Source organism: Poecilia reticulata, chromosome 15 (genome assembly GCF_904066995.2).
Source record: "Poecilia reticulata chromosome 15, P_reticulata-male-v2, whole genome shotgun sequence".
NCBI classification, from domain to species: domain Eukaryota; kingdom Metazoa; phylum Chordata; class Actinopteri; order Cyprinodontiformes; family Poeciliidae; genus Poecilia; species Poecilia reticulata.
The window spans coordinates 16,231,906-16,249,452 of NC_088844.1; the positions used below are offsets into that span (position 1 = coordinate 16,231,906).

A 17,547-nucleotide genomic window follows, 5' to 3' on the forward strand; every position below is an offset into this window, starting at 1 on the left:
TTTGGTGCAAAGGGGATGGAATTGTGCTGTTTCTCAGGCGTTGAGCTTATTTCCAGAGATAGTCACCCTTAATGGCTTAGCGTACCAAGACATTTTGGACAAATTCATGATCCCGACTTTGTGGGAATAATTTAGGAATGATCCTTTCCTGTTTCTGTATGACCGCTTGGCACTGCAAAATGTTTGTTTGAATGAATGAGTTTGGAGGGAAAGAAATGAACTGGTCTGCGAACTCAAGACCTTGTTTGGTTTGAGTGGGGGGAAGTGGGTTGTAAATGTTGCTTGATGCTGATTTCTGCCCTCACTGCGAAGTCACAGACAACAGAAACTGCAGAAAGTTTAGATAAAAGAACCAAAGGTGTTTGACCCAATAGATCGCCTTTGTGTTTAATTAAAGTGGACACCATAAACCAGGTATTTTCATCCAGTATCGGCGCCTGACCATTGCACTTCAGAAAAAATGGTCAAAAATAAAAAAAAGTATACATTGTGGAAAGCATCATCATGGTTTTGCATGCTTCTATGTTTGATTAACCATTGGGATCAGAATTCAAAGCTCACGCAGATCATAACTTGACTCAAACTTGACTTTATTTAATGAAATTTTAATTCGTCTGTATGATTGGATTGATTTGATTAGACTTTTCTCTACATAAATGACATCAGCTTCTCTTATGAATGCCATGACACAATTGTTGTGAACTAGATGTTTATAAATATACAGAATTAAATTAGTAAATTTTAAGCATAATGTGATTGGTTAATGTAGCCATCTGAACTTATGAAAATGCCAGTATCATCAGAAAGGCTGATGATAGTACTTCAGCTCAAAAAACAATGGTTTCCCAGGAGCTGTGCGAAAAATGTAGATGATCAACTGAAGACTGATGCATCTCTCTGGTCATATTCCAGATATTTACTGTATATTTTCCTTTTTATTCAGGAGTTTACTTTTAGTTCCTTTTCATCTGCTGAAGATGTGTGTAAAGGAGAAACAGATTCGGGCCGATCCATTCTCACTTTCAGATTGAAGCCAGATGTTTTGAGATGTTAGGGAACCAACCTGTCTGCTGTTACACAAAACACATTCATTCACCTATTCACTCCCACTTTTCCTTCCTTCCTTTTTCCATTCTTCATGTCTCGCTATCTCATTTCACCCTGTACATAAAAATTGTGGGCCTCCAATACCATGGCAACGCTTCCAAACACAGGGAAAGGCTCAGCAACAGCAAGTTGGTTGTAAAAGAAGAGATGCAAGGGAAAAAAAAAAAACTAAAAAAAGAGGACCTGCTGCCAAATACCTCTGTATAAACTTCTTTGTAGAAAGCTAATTTGTTTCACAACAGCAACAAAAAAAGCTGCTTTTTTAAAATCATAGTTCTGTAGTAGTCAGGGCACAAACACATTTTGGTTCAAAGTTACAATGTCAACAATGCTATCCATCACAGTATGTGCCTGGTTTAGGTGAAGAGTGCTCTGATGAGATTGGTTACACAAACGTAGTGCGACCTTAAAGCTGTCCCGTGTGGGGGTAGGTGAGAATGAGCGACCAAAGACAGTCATTGTGTTGGAATGGAGGCACAATATAACCTCAGGCCCTTTGGCAAAACTTTAAAAGAGCTCAGCTTTTTCAGCGGAGCTGGTTGTCTCAATGCGGTGTGGCTCTCCTGTGTCTGAAATCTGATGTTAAGAGATTTTGTGAGTAGATGTGTCACAATTAAATGGGAGAATAAACAGGGTGTGGACACATCACCATTCTGAACTAATGTGTGTCTTGCTGCCAAGCTTCTATTGTGGATTCTTCTTTGTTTGCAGATGCCAACCATTATTCCAGCTTCCCTTTACTGCTTAGGCTTTGCTGGGCTCAACTCTCACAATTAAACCTTTTTTTTTTTTTTTGCGTTGATCTAGTAAAAGTCAATCAGAAATTCTGCTGATAAAAAACAACCTCTTCACTAAACATAAATGACTTTGTAGACTTTTAATTTTACTTTTAAGGGACTGTTCCTCCTCCAAAAAAACTGTGTAATAGCCATGTATTTTAGCCAAATAGCTGTGAACTGACCGATTACATCCTTTTTCATGGTTCAAGGATTTCTGATACTGTATTAACACGTTAATTTTTTCCTCACTTCATAGTTACTTCAGTGGCAGTGTGTCACAGTTCAGGTATAAGCAGATGGAAATCTAGTCACATAGGGCTAAGAAGACAGGATGCTGAATACATAAGGGGGTGAAAACTAAAGGCGAGTGGCAGGAGAGGAGAAGGGCAGTAATCCATCTCAGGAAATGTGGAAGAGAGGATACATGACAAGTAAACAGGAAAGTAGGAAGGAAGTGGGAAACTCCTAAAACACGACTTAAGAAAAACATCACCTTTACCACTGATTGAACTTCTGTGAAGATGACCTTCACATGTATCTAGGCATTTGTTTTCATTGGAAAGCGACCTAAAGCATCACTGCACCAGATGTAGATTAAGCAATAAAAAAATGTAATAAGCAGAAAACATCGCAGATTTTTACCCGATTAAATGTCATTTACAACCACCAGATTTTTTTTTTCTCTAAACAATGAGATGATTTCCTGCCGTTTCTTAATTCACGATTCAAATCTTGGCACGTTCAAAAACCTGTAAAATTAATTGTAGTTAGTGAACCATTGAATCGTTTCAGATAGTTTAAGTAATATGATGCACCCACCTTTGTATGCTGGATTTGCCAAAACAGAATTTACTAATAAAGGCAGCCGAGACTGACAAATTAAACTAAAGATGTCAGAGAAATGTTACGACCCTTTGAGAACCTGAACAGTTAGTTCAGGCAGGCTGTGGGTCTCTGCCAGGTTTTTCTCATCAATCAAACACGTTCTCTCTGCTCTGAGCAAATACTTTCCAGTACTTATTAACTTGCACAGGTTAATTGTTCACTTGTATGTGAACAAATTTCAGTGTTTTCCAGCTCTGGATGAAAATGGATAAAGAAGAGAAATGTAGATTTCCAAGCTTTTTTCCATATTTTTTTGTTTAACCACAAACTGTGGTTTTTGCGTTTTCCATCTTTTAAAGCCTCTGCAACGACATTGACAGTAAATTTGTTATGAACCCTTTTTGTTTTAAAAACGTAATTTGGAAAAGCATCAAACTTTGAAATCAGTATTATGTGTGATCCCTGCCTGCTTGCTGGTTCATTATTGAATAAGACCCGTTCACATGAAGGGCCTCTGCCTTTATTATATAACCCTTAAAACCACAATTAATTTTTTTTCCTTCTGGTTAAAGGATCTAGAAGGGGAATAAATGAGGAAAAAAGACTTAAATAGCAAAATTACTCCTGAAACTGACGTAACATTTTCTCATATTGAGGAATTAGAACAACAGATGGTGTTTCTGTCCACATTTATTGTCTTAAGGTTCTCAAACTGGATTACAAATGCCTGATTTCTCCAAGCACTTGTGGCCTCTCTCCGGATTACGTGTTCTTGTGAAATCCCCTCAACCTCTCCATCAGTCACCCCCTTTCCACCTGCCTTTGTTTCATCACCTCTAAAATGCCCCCCCCCCCCCCCCCCCCCAAACCCACCTTTCTCTCCATTCTCACGTCTCTGACTCTGTCCAGAGCCCATCAGAGTCTCCACTACAGCTCAGAGGTTGCGTGTGATTGCAAATGGGGGAATCCACTGCAGGGGAATAATACGCTTCCTCTTTTGGCATTTTTAACAGACTTATCATAACAGGATTATTTCCTCCCTGTTGCAGGACCTCCTTCTGCATCTTGTTAGAAAGGTACCTGGAAACTTATTATTCTGGCCCAGTTGATGTGAAGGATAAACTCGAGCACAATATGATCTAGTGCAGTTTTAGTCTGTCAGAAAATGCAATGCATTAGGTTATACGTTTTATGAATTTAGATTTAAGTTCCCTGTGTTGGCCCCTGACAAATCAGTTTATTTTTAAATGCTTCAGTGTCAGAAAAATGTTCACGATGTGGAAATGTTCTCTATATTTAGTGGTGATTAAAGCTTGTTTTTCCCTCTTCCGATCTTGTGCTGTTGACTGGAGAAGAAGATGCATCCGCTGAGGAACAAGTGATGGGAACATAAAGTATTTTCACTTTCTCAGAGGAATGTATCAACAAAGAAAGATGAGGGGGGGAGCTTCACTAACCTAAAGAAACAGCCCAGTGAGGAACATGAGAGGGGGATATTAGCCTTTGAGATTTGTTGCCGTAGTAGCCAGAACAATATTCCCTCCAGTGGAGGTCACGAGGTTGGGGAGGATGAAATCAAACCAGTTCCCTGCAACTCATCAGGAGGTCACAGGGTAACAGCTTAGGGGGGGCATGGTTGATGGTTGCAGAGGGTTGTTAATTCTATTATCCTTGGCCAAGAGGTCCTTGTCAGGGCTTGAAGTGGAGAAGGAGGGCGAGGAGGAGGCAGCGGCTGCATAAAAGGTAACAGGAGGTTGTGAGCTCTGACTATTTTGGCATTGAAAGTGATCACATACCACAAATATCTTTATCTCCTTGACTCATATGGACTCACAGAATCGGTGTCCTCCCTTTACCATCCCCCACTCCACTTCCTGCATTTGAAGTCGTCTCTTCAGAGTTTAGTGAGTGTTGAGTGGACTGGCAGAAACCAACTGAGTGTTTATTTACTGATTACTTCCCCAACATAGTATTTTTTTTAATTACAGATTATTTTGATTTCCACTCACCACAACATTTTTGATGTTTTTATGTAACATCCAGTATGTGTTTATCTGATGTGACATTGTCTCTGGGTAAAAAGTTCAACGACTTTTTATGAAAAATGTTACCATACTGCATTAATCTCTTATTTTTAGATGTGGGAAATGGATATGTCACAGTTGTATTAAGGCATTACCAAACGTAAAAGTTCGTATCCTGTGTATTTTTTAAAAATCCTCTTAGCAGATGATCTGCACTATTCATCAGTCAGATTTCTTAAAAGTTTTAAATATTTGTGCACCACAGTTCCGTGTGGGCTACAGAACCAGCGAAATCTTTCTTTTTATAGTTTTAGTTGCCATTGGTGGAGAATGCAAAATCTTCATATAAAAAACTACATCTTTTGTGCAACACTACGGTTAGATTTTAGAAAATATGTTGAGATATTTGTGGTGCCGTCTTCATTTTTGAAACCTAGCATCAGTGCTCCTAAAATGTAACTTTTGTCACAGCAGTTATTTCAGTGATTCTTGAGAATAGGGACAAAATGGGTTTTAATTTTCCCATAATTTTTTTTTGTTATTTCTCAACCTTATGTATGCAAATATGACAAATAATGTTTTGGAAATGTAAAGATGCTAAGGTACAGGCTCCCAGTTGCAACATTTTTAAAAAAAAATAAAAATTTTATTCGACCTGACCAAGAACACTGTCATCACCATCTGACAAAAATAAATTAAAAATCATTTTTAATGACCCTATTAGTGATATTTGTACTCATTTTGCAGACAATGCTTCTCAAAAAACAAAATAAATATTTAAAACAAAAAACAACAAAAAGTCTATCAGACGGAGTTGACACTGCATGAATGAGTTGACACAGAACTGAAGGTGATGACAAACTAGTGAGTAAAAAGAAAAACTTAATACATGTGAAGTAATGCAATTTATGTAAAATACATTAAAATGAATTAATTGCACATTTAAGTGAGATTTGACAACAATTTCACTGAAAGAGTCACAAAAACTGATGGAGTTGACATCTGACGGAGTTGACAAAAAGCCAAACTATCTCAATTTATATGATGTAATTCTGAAGGAGGCCATATTGTAGCTCATCAGGTCCATGAAATCTTTACAGTAAACTAAAATTAAGCTTTTATTTCACAAAATTTCATCAAAGTTTTGTAAATTGTCAGTTATGGGGTTGACACATCATGGTTGTGACAAAAAACTTAGGAACAAAAAGAAGAAAAAACTAAAGAATAACATAAGCTAACCGGAGCTAACTAGCCCTCTTAGCAAAGGAAGAGAAGGGAAGTGGTCATGGGGTCCTTAGAAGTTCTGGTGCCCCCCAATAATGCCTGATTTTTTTTACATTCTTTTCATTTCTGACGGTGTTGACAAAAACTAAAGACAAATTTCAATGGAGTTGGAAAATATATAAAAATTATTTTTAATTCTATGTATTGATACTTTTATAATTATTTATATGGATACTTGTGCTTAATTGTCATAATATATAATTTTTGTATTTCTTTAATTGTTTTAAACTATTATAATGTATTGAGTTCTCCTGGACAAGGGCTTTTACAGGCATCATCCACCAACTACAATGTTTAAAATAAAAAAAACATTCAGCAAATACCTGGAAAATATACATTGTTGTGCTCACATGACCCAGGTTAGTTTAGTCAGATATTTGAAAAAAATATATTTTGTGTATATTTTAATCAAATTTTGTGTTTTATCCATAGGACCTTTTTTGTCCCTATTCTCAAGAATCACTGATTTGCTAACTTTTATTTTACTTGTCTGCTTGTAAGAAAATCTTAGCTCAGCGGTCTTGCAGATGCGTGTCCTTCCAGCCCTCCAGGGCAATAAACACTGATGATATAGAGTCTTCAGATGGAGGCTCAGCCTGCTGCAGCTCTTTGTATTTATATTATCTGCTCATGTTCCTGTCCCTAAAAATAGTTTCACTGAGGCTATTGTTGGTTTCTTCAAAGCTCTTTTGATGGGTGTGAGCAGAGTAACTGCGAGAAAGAAAAGTGACTGAAATTCAAAACTCAGTAAATTTAGATTATTGATAAGGACTTTTAGAAAATCAAAAGCTGATGGTGGTATTGTGATTCACCCCACCGTCCCTGATCCGTGTTTCCAAACACATGCTCTGCACTTTAGCATCTTTAATGTGCCGTTAGCATTTTTAGTGTGGATGGCGTTTCAAAAACAGTGTCTCTCTTGAGAAAATCAGGTCCGACATTGTATGGCAACTTTGCCCTACTCCATTTTGCCTTCCTGTTATTTACTAAATGTTTCTCCCTTTCTTGTAGCCTTGATGAACCAGATGGAATATAAATAGTTTCCTTCAACATAACTTACAATGTTAACTCATAGTTAGCATCCTACTGATTTTATTTAGAATAAATGCATTCAGTAAAACTTAAATTTAAGAGTTTCAGTTTTGCAAATGTCAAAATGCCAAAGAAGAGAGGTTTTCATTTTTGCCATATTCCTATAAATGCTCACCAAATATAAAAGTACTGAGAATAAATGTGAACTTTTGAAGTTAAAATTAGGATCATCATTAAGTCTACTTTGCTACTTGTACTACTTGTAAAAGTCTTAATTTAAGGGCAGGAGATTTTTTAAAATAGAAACGCTAACATTTTGTTGTTGCTCAAGTGATTATATCGAGGTTGTAAATTGAAGGATTGCCGCTTAAACAATTTATAAAGAAAATCCCATTTTTCTTACTCTAACTAGTTCTTGATGTTAAGATGGAATGTTTATCCAAATTAAAAGCAGTCCTTTTAGGAACTTTCTTGGACACAAACATAGTTTATCTTGCCATTTTAGTGTCCATGCATACAAATTCTTGCAGGTCCATCAATTCGATTAATATCTAAAATCAATGGAAAAGTTCTCAATTTATCAGTAAGATGCTGACCGTTCACTCCGTCTCTTCGGATCTTGCCATTCAGTGTGGATTTCATTCCTCCTCATATTTTTCTGGCTCCGAACTCACAACCTTTTCCGTGTATGACTCGATCGGTTGTATTGTTATTTGTCAGCTGTTTTGCAGGAATGATGAGAAAAAAGGTTGCGACTCATCAGGGCCAAATTCTAACGCTTTTAGTAATCTAAGGACCCACATACTGGCTGTGATGCCATTGAAACAGAAAATATTCTAAATAAAGGCTTAAGATGACCTATTTATGCGAATACAGTCCTGCTACAAAACATGTCTCAGGGTTAGTTTTCTTCTACTTAAAGCACATGACTGTAATATCTTTGTTTCTTCTCTCCTGTCAGTGTGCTGTTTGTCTGATGCGGTCAGGCTGCCATGGCTCTGGTCCAGGCACTCCCTGTGAGTGACCATCCCAATCCAGGTCTTGACCTCCACCAGTGCCGGCCGCTGTCACCCTACTCCCCGTCGGACCCCTGCTCCGGTCCTTGTGGGGCCTGCAGCTCCGACGCAGCCATGGGTTCAGTCAGCAGTCTCATATCAGGCAGGACGTATCAAGAGAGGCACTGCAGGGCTGGCAGCGAATTCGCCAACAAACCACGTCGCTCCACGCCGGCCACCAGCTGCTTCCGGCTGCAGGACAAAAGCCTCCGCAGTGGGAGCTCCATGGAGCAGCTGCTGGTCAACAGCAACCACACACAGCCTCAAGCCCAGGTTCTCCCTCCGCCACTGCCCACCAAAAAGCATCCGCGACCTGGAAACTCTGCCGGCGCAGGTGGGGGTGGAATTGCTGCTGGAGCAGCCAGAGGTGGAACCAACGCAAACTTTGGATACGTAAGCGAAGAGGCTGTTGTCGGAGACTGGAACGACAACCTGGTGCTGACCGTCGCCAGTCCCTGCAGCGACCCGGAGGACCAAAAGGACAACGGGACCGTGAACGGCAACATCGGCGGGCCTCCTCCCAAACTCGTCCCCGTGTCTGGACAGCTGGAGAAGGTGAGGAGATGATGAGATATTTGGATTCAACAAAGGTCAAACTGTTTTTAGTTAGTTTTTTTTTATCTGTTGAAAGGAAATTTCCACAAATTAAACTGAATGAAATATGAGTTGCTTAATGTATTTAGTAACCAGCCTTAAAAAAAACAATACTGCACTATGCTTCAAAAATAAGTAGTTTTTTTCTTTTCTCTTTTCATCTAAAAAAACTCCACTTTTGATTTATCTGCAGATTTCTGGTGTTTCCACTTGATCTTTATCAGACTGCTGACAGACAATGTTCTGCTATTAATACCACCATTTTTCAGACTTTGCAGAATATGAAACATAATGCGAGAGGATATCTTTGATGGTCGATAACTTATAAAGAGGGGCCAGTGATGGTCTTAAATTTCCTCCATCCATACTCACTGTCCCACTGTGAAATGGTGGAGTCCAAACTCTAGAAATAGAAATGTGCAGCATATTCAGAGTGATAAACACCAAGCAGACCTAAAGTATTTCAGATTGTATTAAAAATATATTTTTTACAGAACCCTTGTAGAAACAGCACTGCTATAATCATAATGGTTATCAGGTTATGTTTAACTACGGAGCCAGGAATTTCTTGATCAATTAGAGTATTGTCATTATTGCCCTGTGCCTATGTCCGAGTTTAACATAGAGAAATCAAGAATAAATACAATAAGTAAATAAATTTTTAAAGAAATGTCATATTTACAATCTAACACATACATAAACAAGAAGAGAACTGAAAAGGTTTATTGAAAATAATTTTTTTCTTTAAGTGGAAAACTGTCATTTCTTGATTTTTTTTTCCATTCACTTCAAATATTCTGTTGAGACATTTATTTCGGTGTTTGTTCTTTGTTGTGACAGTTTTGATCCACCGCATGTCAAAACATCTTAGACCGTTACTAAGAGGAACACTGCAATGTGATGTTAAGATGGTTTTATTTTTGTCCAGACGCATTTGAAGCAAAGTGATTATATGCAAAGTGACTGATTACTGAACTGGAAATCTTTATTTGACTATCAGCATGACACTAAATCCCTCTCTGTACTGTAAGCACTGAGACCTCTGTCCTATTAAAGGACAACGTTACAGCTCAGTTACAGCTCGGGATTACGTGATCGTACACTTAATGTATTTTTTTTTCTATCTGCTTTCGCCTATCTTTAGATTCTATTCATAAAAAAGTCTGAAGTTATTTAATTAGCTCATTTCCATCGATCCGTTGAGCCAGACCAGCTCAGATGGATCAGTTGACTCACCTTGCAGATGCTTTACGATCGGTGTCAGAAATCACTTGCGTCTATCGACGTATCTAATGAACCTTAAGGAAGATCATTAAAAAATGCTTGCAGGACAGAAGAAGCTTTCTGTGTCATCTCTACTGGACCTTCACTCTCTTACTCCTTTGACCTTTAATCAAATGTCCTCTCTTCTTACTCCATCTATTTATTTACGTTGGATAATATCAGTATTAGTGAAGTCTGTAGGTAGACTATTCTGACGGCGGTACCAGGTCAGAACATACAGCAGTGCCTATTAAAGTAGTATACTCATTAAAATTTTCCATATTACATTATTGCTACAGCTTTTATGTTTGTGTTGTGTAGTGTTATTTGTTTCATCTAGATTTTCTGTAATTCTTAAGTAGCAAAACAGAAATAGGTGGGGCTAATTTTGGTTTTTGTATAAGTAATAAGTATGCATAAGTAAAGTAGCGCAGATGAGCTTTTTGTAAGTCAGAAATGATCAGTTGTTTTATTTTCTTCTCTTTCAGAACATGGAGAAAGTCTTGATTCGTCCCACGGCTTTCAAACCTGTCGTCCCCAAGAACCGTCACTCGGTGCAGTACCTGTCTCCGCGGCCAGGAGGCAGCAGTCTGTCCGAGAGCCAGGCCAGCCTGAACCTCCTGTTGCCCCTCGCCGCCCCCAACGGCACGAGCAGCACAAACAGCAACGTTGGCAGCTCCAGCTCCGAGGGGAAAACCAACTCGTGCGGAGGTCGTAACGCTCGCAGCAGCCAGTCCTGCTCCATGTCCGACTCGGGGAGGAACTCCCTCTCCAGCCTCCCCACCCACAGCAGCACAGGCTACAGTTTGGCCCCCAGCGAGGGATCCAGCTCTGGGTCTGGTTCCGGGGGCTCGGTGGAGCCGGTGTCGGCTCTGGTTCGCAACACTTCAGGGGGAAGCGGCGGCCACGGTCACAGCAATTCGGACAGCGGGCGCTCCTCCTTCAGCAAAAGCACAGGCTCGGGGTCGCTGAGCGGGCGCGGGCAGCCCCTCTCCGACAGCGGGTCCTGTGGGCACTCGCCGCCGCCTGTGGAGGGATACGAAGTGGTGGTGAAGGAGCTGGAGGAGAAGCTGAGGGAGCGAGACCTGGAGCTCCAGCAGCTCCGGGAAAACCTGGACGAGAACGAGGCGGCCATCTGCCAGGTGGGGCGCCGCCATCCCCATCGCACGAACAAAACTCGTTTAAAATATCAAATAAAGCCTTTGATGTCAACGCCGGTTCAGAAAACCGTCTCACTCGTGCCTTTTTGCGTTGGAAGGTGTATGAAGAGAAGCAGCGACGGTGTGAGAGAGAGATGGAGGAGTTGAGGCAGAGCTGTTCAGTCAAGATGAAACAGACGTCTCAGAAAGCTCAGCGAGCACAGCAGGTGCTGCAGTTACAGGTAAGTGAGACACATAGAAACATCGTATGTCTTATGCAGCGCTTTGCAAAGCTACTCTTACCCCTTTTAGTTCACGTTTTGTCACATTACAACCACAAACCTGAATGTATTTTATTAGGATTCTGCTTGCTCACCGATGATCTCTAACGACTTCAGAGACCTTAACAGAGCCGCGGGGGATTGTACGTTTTGAAGTTCTGCAACTGAAATGTGTTTTCTAAACTTCAATAGTCTACAAAATAGGCTCTTTGAAAAAAAAAAATGTCAGCTTTAAGTAACCTGACTACGTTGTCTTTTTGTCTCAGGAATTATAAACGTCACGTGATAATTTGACCTTCGCATCCAACCTGCATGTCTGCTCGTTCCCAGGTATTCCAGCTGCAGCAGGAGAAAAAGAAGCTGCAGGAGGATTTCTCATCCCTGCTGCAGGACAGAGAAACACTAGAGAGAAAGTGTGCCACCATCCAGAGGGAGCAGACGCAGCTGGGGCCCCGTCTGGAGGAGACGAAGTGGGAGGTGAGTCAGAATGTGACTTTGGAAAGGTCAGAATCGCAGCGACTCTGAGTTCGGCAGGAAACCTTTGCTATGTGTCTCTTTTTGTTAGTGTAAGGCTTTTGATGCTATTCATCAGGTTTGTCAGAAATCGGGAGAGATCTCGCTCCTGAAGCAGCAGCTGAAAGAAATCCAGTCTGAGCTCAGCCAGAAAGCGGGCGACATTGTGGTGCTCAAGGCCCAGCTCAGGGAAGCTCGCTCCGAGCTGCAAGCGAGCCAGGGCCGAACCCAGGAGGCCCAGACGGCCCTGCGGACGAGATCCCTGGAGCTGGAGGTCTGCGAGAACGAACTCCAAAGACGCAAGAGCGAAGCCGAGTTGCTGAGGGAGAAGGTCAGCCGACTGGACGACGAGTCGGGCCGGATCCGCGACACGCTGTCCAATCACAGCGGGATCGCACCCAAGAAGGGGCTCAGCGTGAGCCTGTCGTTTCAACAGGGAAGAGTTGTGATGGGAAGGGGAGGCCCCAGCCCCTGCATGTACCGTGATGGAGAGGACGGTTACCTGGTGTGGGGCGGAGAGAGCGACGAAGCCAAGGCTCAGAGGCAGAATGCAGAAACGCTAATGGGACTCAGACAGCAGGTACTTTTTTTTGGTAATTCTTTGTGGCACAGAAAAGAAAAATAGATGTAAAAAAAGTGGAATTTTCATGAATATTTTAGCAAACTGACTTTTTGATACAATTCAGTTTATTTTTAGAGCAAATGGGCCAAATTCTTAAAAAACATATATGATCACATCACAGGGTTTCCCCCAGAAAACTTGCTAAACCCAGTGCTCAGGGCGCTACGGCTGCCATCCAGCCACCCGCTGTGTTTTTGAGTTAGAAAATGTTTAGAATTGACAGGAAATTTGTAAATATAATTTCATAGTTGTGCGTTTTTGGAAGATTAATACCTAAACACCAACTATAAAGTCAATCATTAAAAACACAACTAATAAATTACCAATGCTAATCCTGGCGGGGGCACAAGTAAAACCTGGTGGCCCGCCAGGCTTATAATACACTGAGGGAAACCCTGTATCAATCCCTAATAATCCAGTTATACAGACACATTTAAATTTACACATGACAATACAACACTCCTCAGCCTGAATGCTTTTGCTGACATAGTAAAGCCTAAATAAACTATTTTTTTGTTTTGTAAATCTGTGCCTGTGCACCAACCACACCTTCCACCACTGAAACACAATATATATATATATATATATATATATATATATATATTTTAATTTATTTTTTTTCCAGGTGGATCGACTGAAAGCCGAGCTCATGTATGAGAGAAGAACAGGCGAGGAGCAGCGGTCACACTTTGAGGAAGAGAGGAGGGTCTGGCACGAGGAGAAAGAGAAAGTAAAAAAAGAAAAATTAATTTAAATGAAAATCTAAATCTTTTCTCTGTTTTACATTGTTCGTTGCTTCCTCACATATTTTATTTACAGTGTGGGATCTTTTCTCCACCCCCCCCCCCCCCCCCCCCTTCACCCAGGTAATCCGCTACCAAAAGCAGCTGCAGCAGAACTACATCCAGATGTATCGCCGTAACCGTGATCTAGAGCGAGTGATGAGGGAGCTGAGTCTGGAGCTGGAGAACAGGGACATGGAGGACTACGAGGTCCGCAGCGGCAGCAACGACATCCACTTTGAGGAAATCACTGCCACTGAGATCTAGACACACACACACACACAACATGGAGAAAACTCACTAAAGTTCCTGAAGATGGAAACCAAACACTGAACTGTGGACCAAATGCTGTACTAGCTTCAATGTGGTGTTACATGGAGCGCAGACCGAGCTCCGAACACTGTTAAAAAGGGAACATCTCCCAAAGGTGCATTTGTTAGTCCGTGTTAACACAGATGCTCCCCACTAGTTCATCTGCTGGCATCTCCTGTTTCTATTAGGTTTTTACCTCTACAAAGCCAGCACAAAGACTGCATTCTTTCTGAGACCAAAAGCATTGAGGAGCGTGTCATTCTCAGAATATCTTCAAATCAGGGTATTTAAATTAAACAGGAACCTAAAGCAAAAAAAACTTAAATATATATATATATAAATATTCCCTACATAAAAATCTCATGATCATGCACTTAATCTTCTTGGCTGCTTGCAATATAAAACACCTGGCCACCAGCATGTACAGTATATTCAGGCGTCAACACAGCAGCTCAGTAAGCAGTGACCAATCTAAACGACGGCGCCCCCCAAAAAAAAAAAAAAAAAAAATCTTCACAGCATTGACAGTTTGGATTCCTCATTTACCACCAACCTGTAAATAAGTTAGAAGACATGTTGTTGTAATTTAGGCATTTTGGCTGCAGTTTGTGTTATTATAGCACATGTGTGGTGACCTGAGTTTTCAGAGAGAAGCAACATAATAACTCATCTCTGCTCTGCTCTGCTCAGCTCACCGAGAGAAACGATGGCATGATTTTTACCCAAGATTTCCAGTTCTCTTTTTGTCTGGGATTATGCTGAAAAGTGATACCAACTAAGCTTGACTTTGATGTTTGATCTCGTAGTTTATTTACTTGTGGACATCTCACTCTGTTGCTTCCCACCAAGACTCCAGGATCCAGTAAAAGCTAGCTTTTCACTTTGAACTCATGTTTTTTAGTCATACTGTGCCTCATAAAACCTGTTCAGACGATGTAGCGAGCCCGTATTTAGCTTGAGGGAAGAGGTGAAGTATGGCAGATATCAGCGGGGTTTGTAAAGATTTCTCTTTTTTTCTTTGTTTTTCTCCCAGTTCCAACTTTCTGCTTCATTGTTAGCTATTTTTATCTATCTCAGCCATTAGCACCAGGGTGAAACCAAATCCAAGCCAGTATCAAAAGTGCAGGATTGCAATCTTGTGCGGCATCGAAGATTTACTACATGCCTGTAGTTTCTGTTTTGGATTTCTTTCTTGTCTCTGTGACTCCCACAGTGCAGGTCAAGAGTTTACACACACTCATTATCGGTGTGAATGTCACGCTAACTTAGTTCTTTTAATGATTATTCGTTTGAACCGTTATCTTTTTCAAGATTAAATAGTTTCACCAAAAACAATGCATTAGGAAAAAAATATAATAATTGGTTCTGCAAATTTGAATTAAATTAATGTTTTCTTTAATCTGCACAGCTTCAAAGTTATACATAAACATTCAAATATGTATATACTTCCCTACTAATATTTAGATAAATGTCCCTTGGCGAGCTCCGCTTCACTCCTGTTTTTTTTTGTAATGACCAACAAGCTTTTGACATAATTCTGGTTGGAGATATGATCAATATAATTATAATTTATTTAATTTGAATTGTGTCCTCACATATCAGCTTTTAAAGCCTAGTGCATACACTTTCAGTAGAGTTGTTCAGTAGAATTGTGTGCTTTATTGTTTCCCTACTTTTTATTATCCCTAAACCAGTTTTGTTGTGTTTTCGGGGAATGTAGTGACCAATAATAGTGATTGATAATTTAACAGCTGCCAATAACACAACAGATTTTTTTCACTTCTAAATGTAATCAAGCCATTAATGTAACAGCTGGTGAATAACATGTTATTGTTCTAACATTTTAGGAAATTATTTTAAAAATACATTAATAATATGCATAATATGTGCATAATAGGGCTATATTTCTTTTTTACTCATCAGATAAGTGTATTACTTGGCATAATAGTCACATTCATTTTTCAAGTATGCACAACATGCAGCACTCTTACCTAATTAAGGTCATGAGATTCTACTTGAGGATTATCTATTGAAAAATCTTTATGTAGAATATTATTTATATAGATATATATATTAACGTATGAAGGAATATTAAATCAATTACTGTGAAATGCATTTAGCTCTCTTATTGGAATGCACTAAATCTCAAGAAATGAAATATCAACATTGTTGACAAAATATTATCTTTTGGCTTTTTTACATTTTGAAAACATTACATTATTTGCTCACCTCGAGGGACGTTTTGTGATAAAATGGGACAAAGGCTGAGCTGTTTGACCACAATCACAAAAGGCGTGAATTGAATTTCCAATGTTTGTGCTTCAACAAGACATTGATCCTGAACTTAAATCAGAACTGATTTTGGAATGGATCAACCAGAGTAACATTTAAACTTATCTTACAAAAATACATCTTGTTTTTGTAAGATTTATAGGAGCAATGATCATAAAAATCATCCCACCACACCAAAATAATGTTTTCAATGAATCAGTGACACAATAAAACTTTCATGCTCATGATGAGTGTATGTAAACTTCAGCGCTTTTTTAGTTTCCTAGATATCAGTACTAGCGAAGCCAAAAAAAAAAAAATGTTTAAGTCATTTGTGTTCCTGATATTTAGCTTGATTATTTTCACTGAATGCTAAAGGAGATGGAAGCGGCATGTTTGCAGGTCTTTGTTTGCAGGCCCTTTCAGAAGAAGCCGGCTCAGGTGAGGTGAGAGTTTGTTCCTGCTGCGTTCAAAGCCAGCAGGCTTTTTCATGGAGCGTGGAAACATTCTCACAGTAAATACAGGGCTGTGTGTGACACTGAGCATAGAGATATAGGGCTGCTGAGAACTTTTATTTTGCAAAGAGTCTATATTAAGGAATAATATAGTATTGATACATGGGAATCTTGTATAATGGAGGAAAAGTTGTATATTTTTTATATATATGTAGCACCTGGATATATTTTGCTGTAATACTGGTGTGGATTGATGTCGACCATATGCCAATGTTTCAGTTGATGGATGAGTTGCAAACGGAAGTATCTGCAGAGAGAACGCGTGCACCTAATACTGTAATGCATGACAAGTTAATGTTTACATTATATAATCTGTGTTGAAAAATCTTGCATTCTGATGAGCGAGCTTGCTGAAAAGCAGGGCATGAAACCGAGGGGAGTTTTCTTTTTATGCGTTTCTGCTCATCTTTGCCTTTTTATCCTCACTACTCTGAGCTGTCCTTAAGTTGATTTCCAGTCATACTAGTCATGACCTCCCTTTTGCGTTTTGTCATGCCATTTGCTTAGAAGACAAATTAGATTGTTGTTATTTTGAGAAATGGACTTGCGATTGCAAGCCTAGAAAGTTTTATTTTACAGTCATATTTCAGTACGTTGCACGTTATCGCCACTTTCATGGGGGATCATGAAATAGTCTAGAGCATTAAGCACTGCGTATACATTCCTATGGGAAGTAGCTCAGTTCTGCCACATTCACTGTAACTAGACGTAGACTGTTAATCAGCACATCTGCACAGCAAACAAGCACAGGATGCTTCTGACTCACACACTTAAACGTTTTCTCATATCTCGGCTTCAAAGTAACATGACTATCTTCTGTGTAAATATGTAAAACACCAAGCAGTATAACAGAGTGTCAATGTCTTTTATTTAGACAAAATATCTATTTTCCAATGTAGCCACTGTGACTAGACCAAAGCAACGTAACATTTCTGTTTGGTTGGGGTTTTTTTTGTTGTTTTTACATTTTTGTGGCATTTTTCATCCTTTTGTGAGCATTTTTTTTGTATTTCTACTTTCTGTGTGTTGTCATTAATTCATATTGTATGTAGCTGTTTGTGTATATTTTTATGTGTATAATACATGTACAAATTACAGTGTTTTTAATTAAAGAGCAAGTGGTCACACCGTAAAAATGACTGGAGTAAT

At 39.6% G+C, this 17,547-nt stretch overlaps 1 protein-coding gene across 3 annotated transcripts in view; it reads left to right on the forward strand.

The window, feature by feature from the left end:
• lzts2a (leucine zipper, putative tumor suppressor 2a) overlaps window positions 1-17,534 on the forward strand; it is a 43,582-nt gene extending 26,048 nt beyond the window's left edge. For all 3 annotated transcript variants that reach the window (XM_081616216.1, XM_081616218.1, XM_081616217.1), the window contains 7 exons: window positions 8,013-8,661; window positions 10,452-11,105; window positions 11,222-11,344; window positions 11,714-11,860; window positions 11,976-12,476; window positions 13,144-13,248; window positions 13,385-17,534. In XM_081616216.1, coding sequence (XP_081472342.1) covers window positions 8,044-8,661; window positions 10,452-11,105; window positions 11,222-11,344; window positions 11,714-11,860; window positions 11,976-12,476; window positions 13,144-13,248; window positions 13,385-13,567 — 2,331 coding nt within the window. In that variant the 5' untranslated portion in view covers window positions 8,013-8,043 and the 3' untranslated portion in view covers window positions 13,568-17,534. The remainder of the gene's footprint in view (window positions 1-8,012; window positions 8,662-10,451; window positions 11,106-11,221; window positions 11,345-11,713; window positions 11,861-11,975; window positions 12,477-13,143; window positions 13,249-13,384) is intronic.
• Window positions 17,535-17,547: the final 13 nt, after the last annotated feature.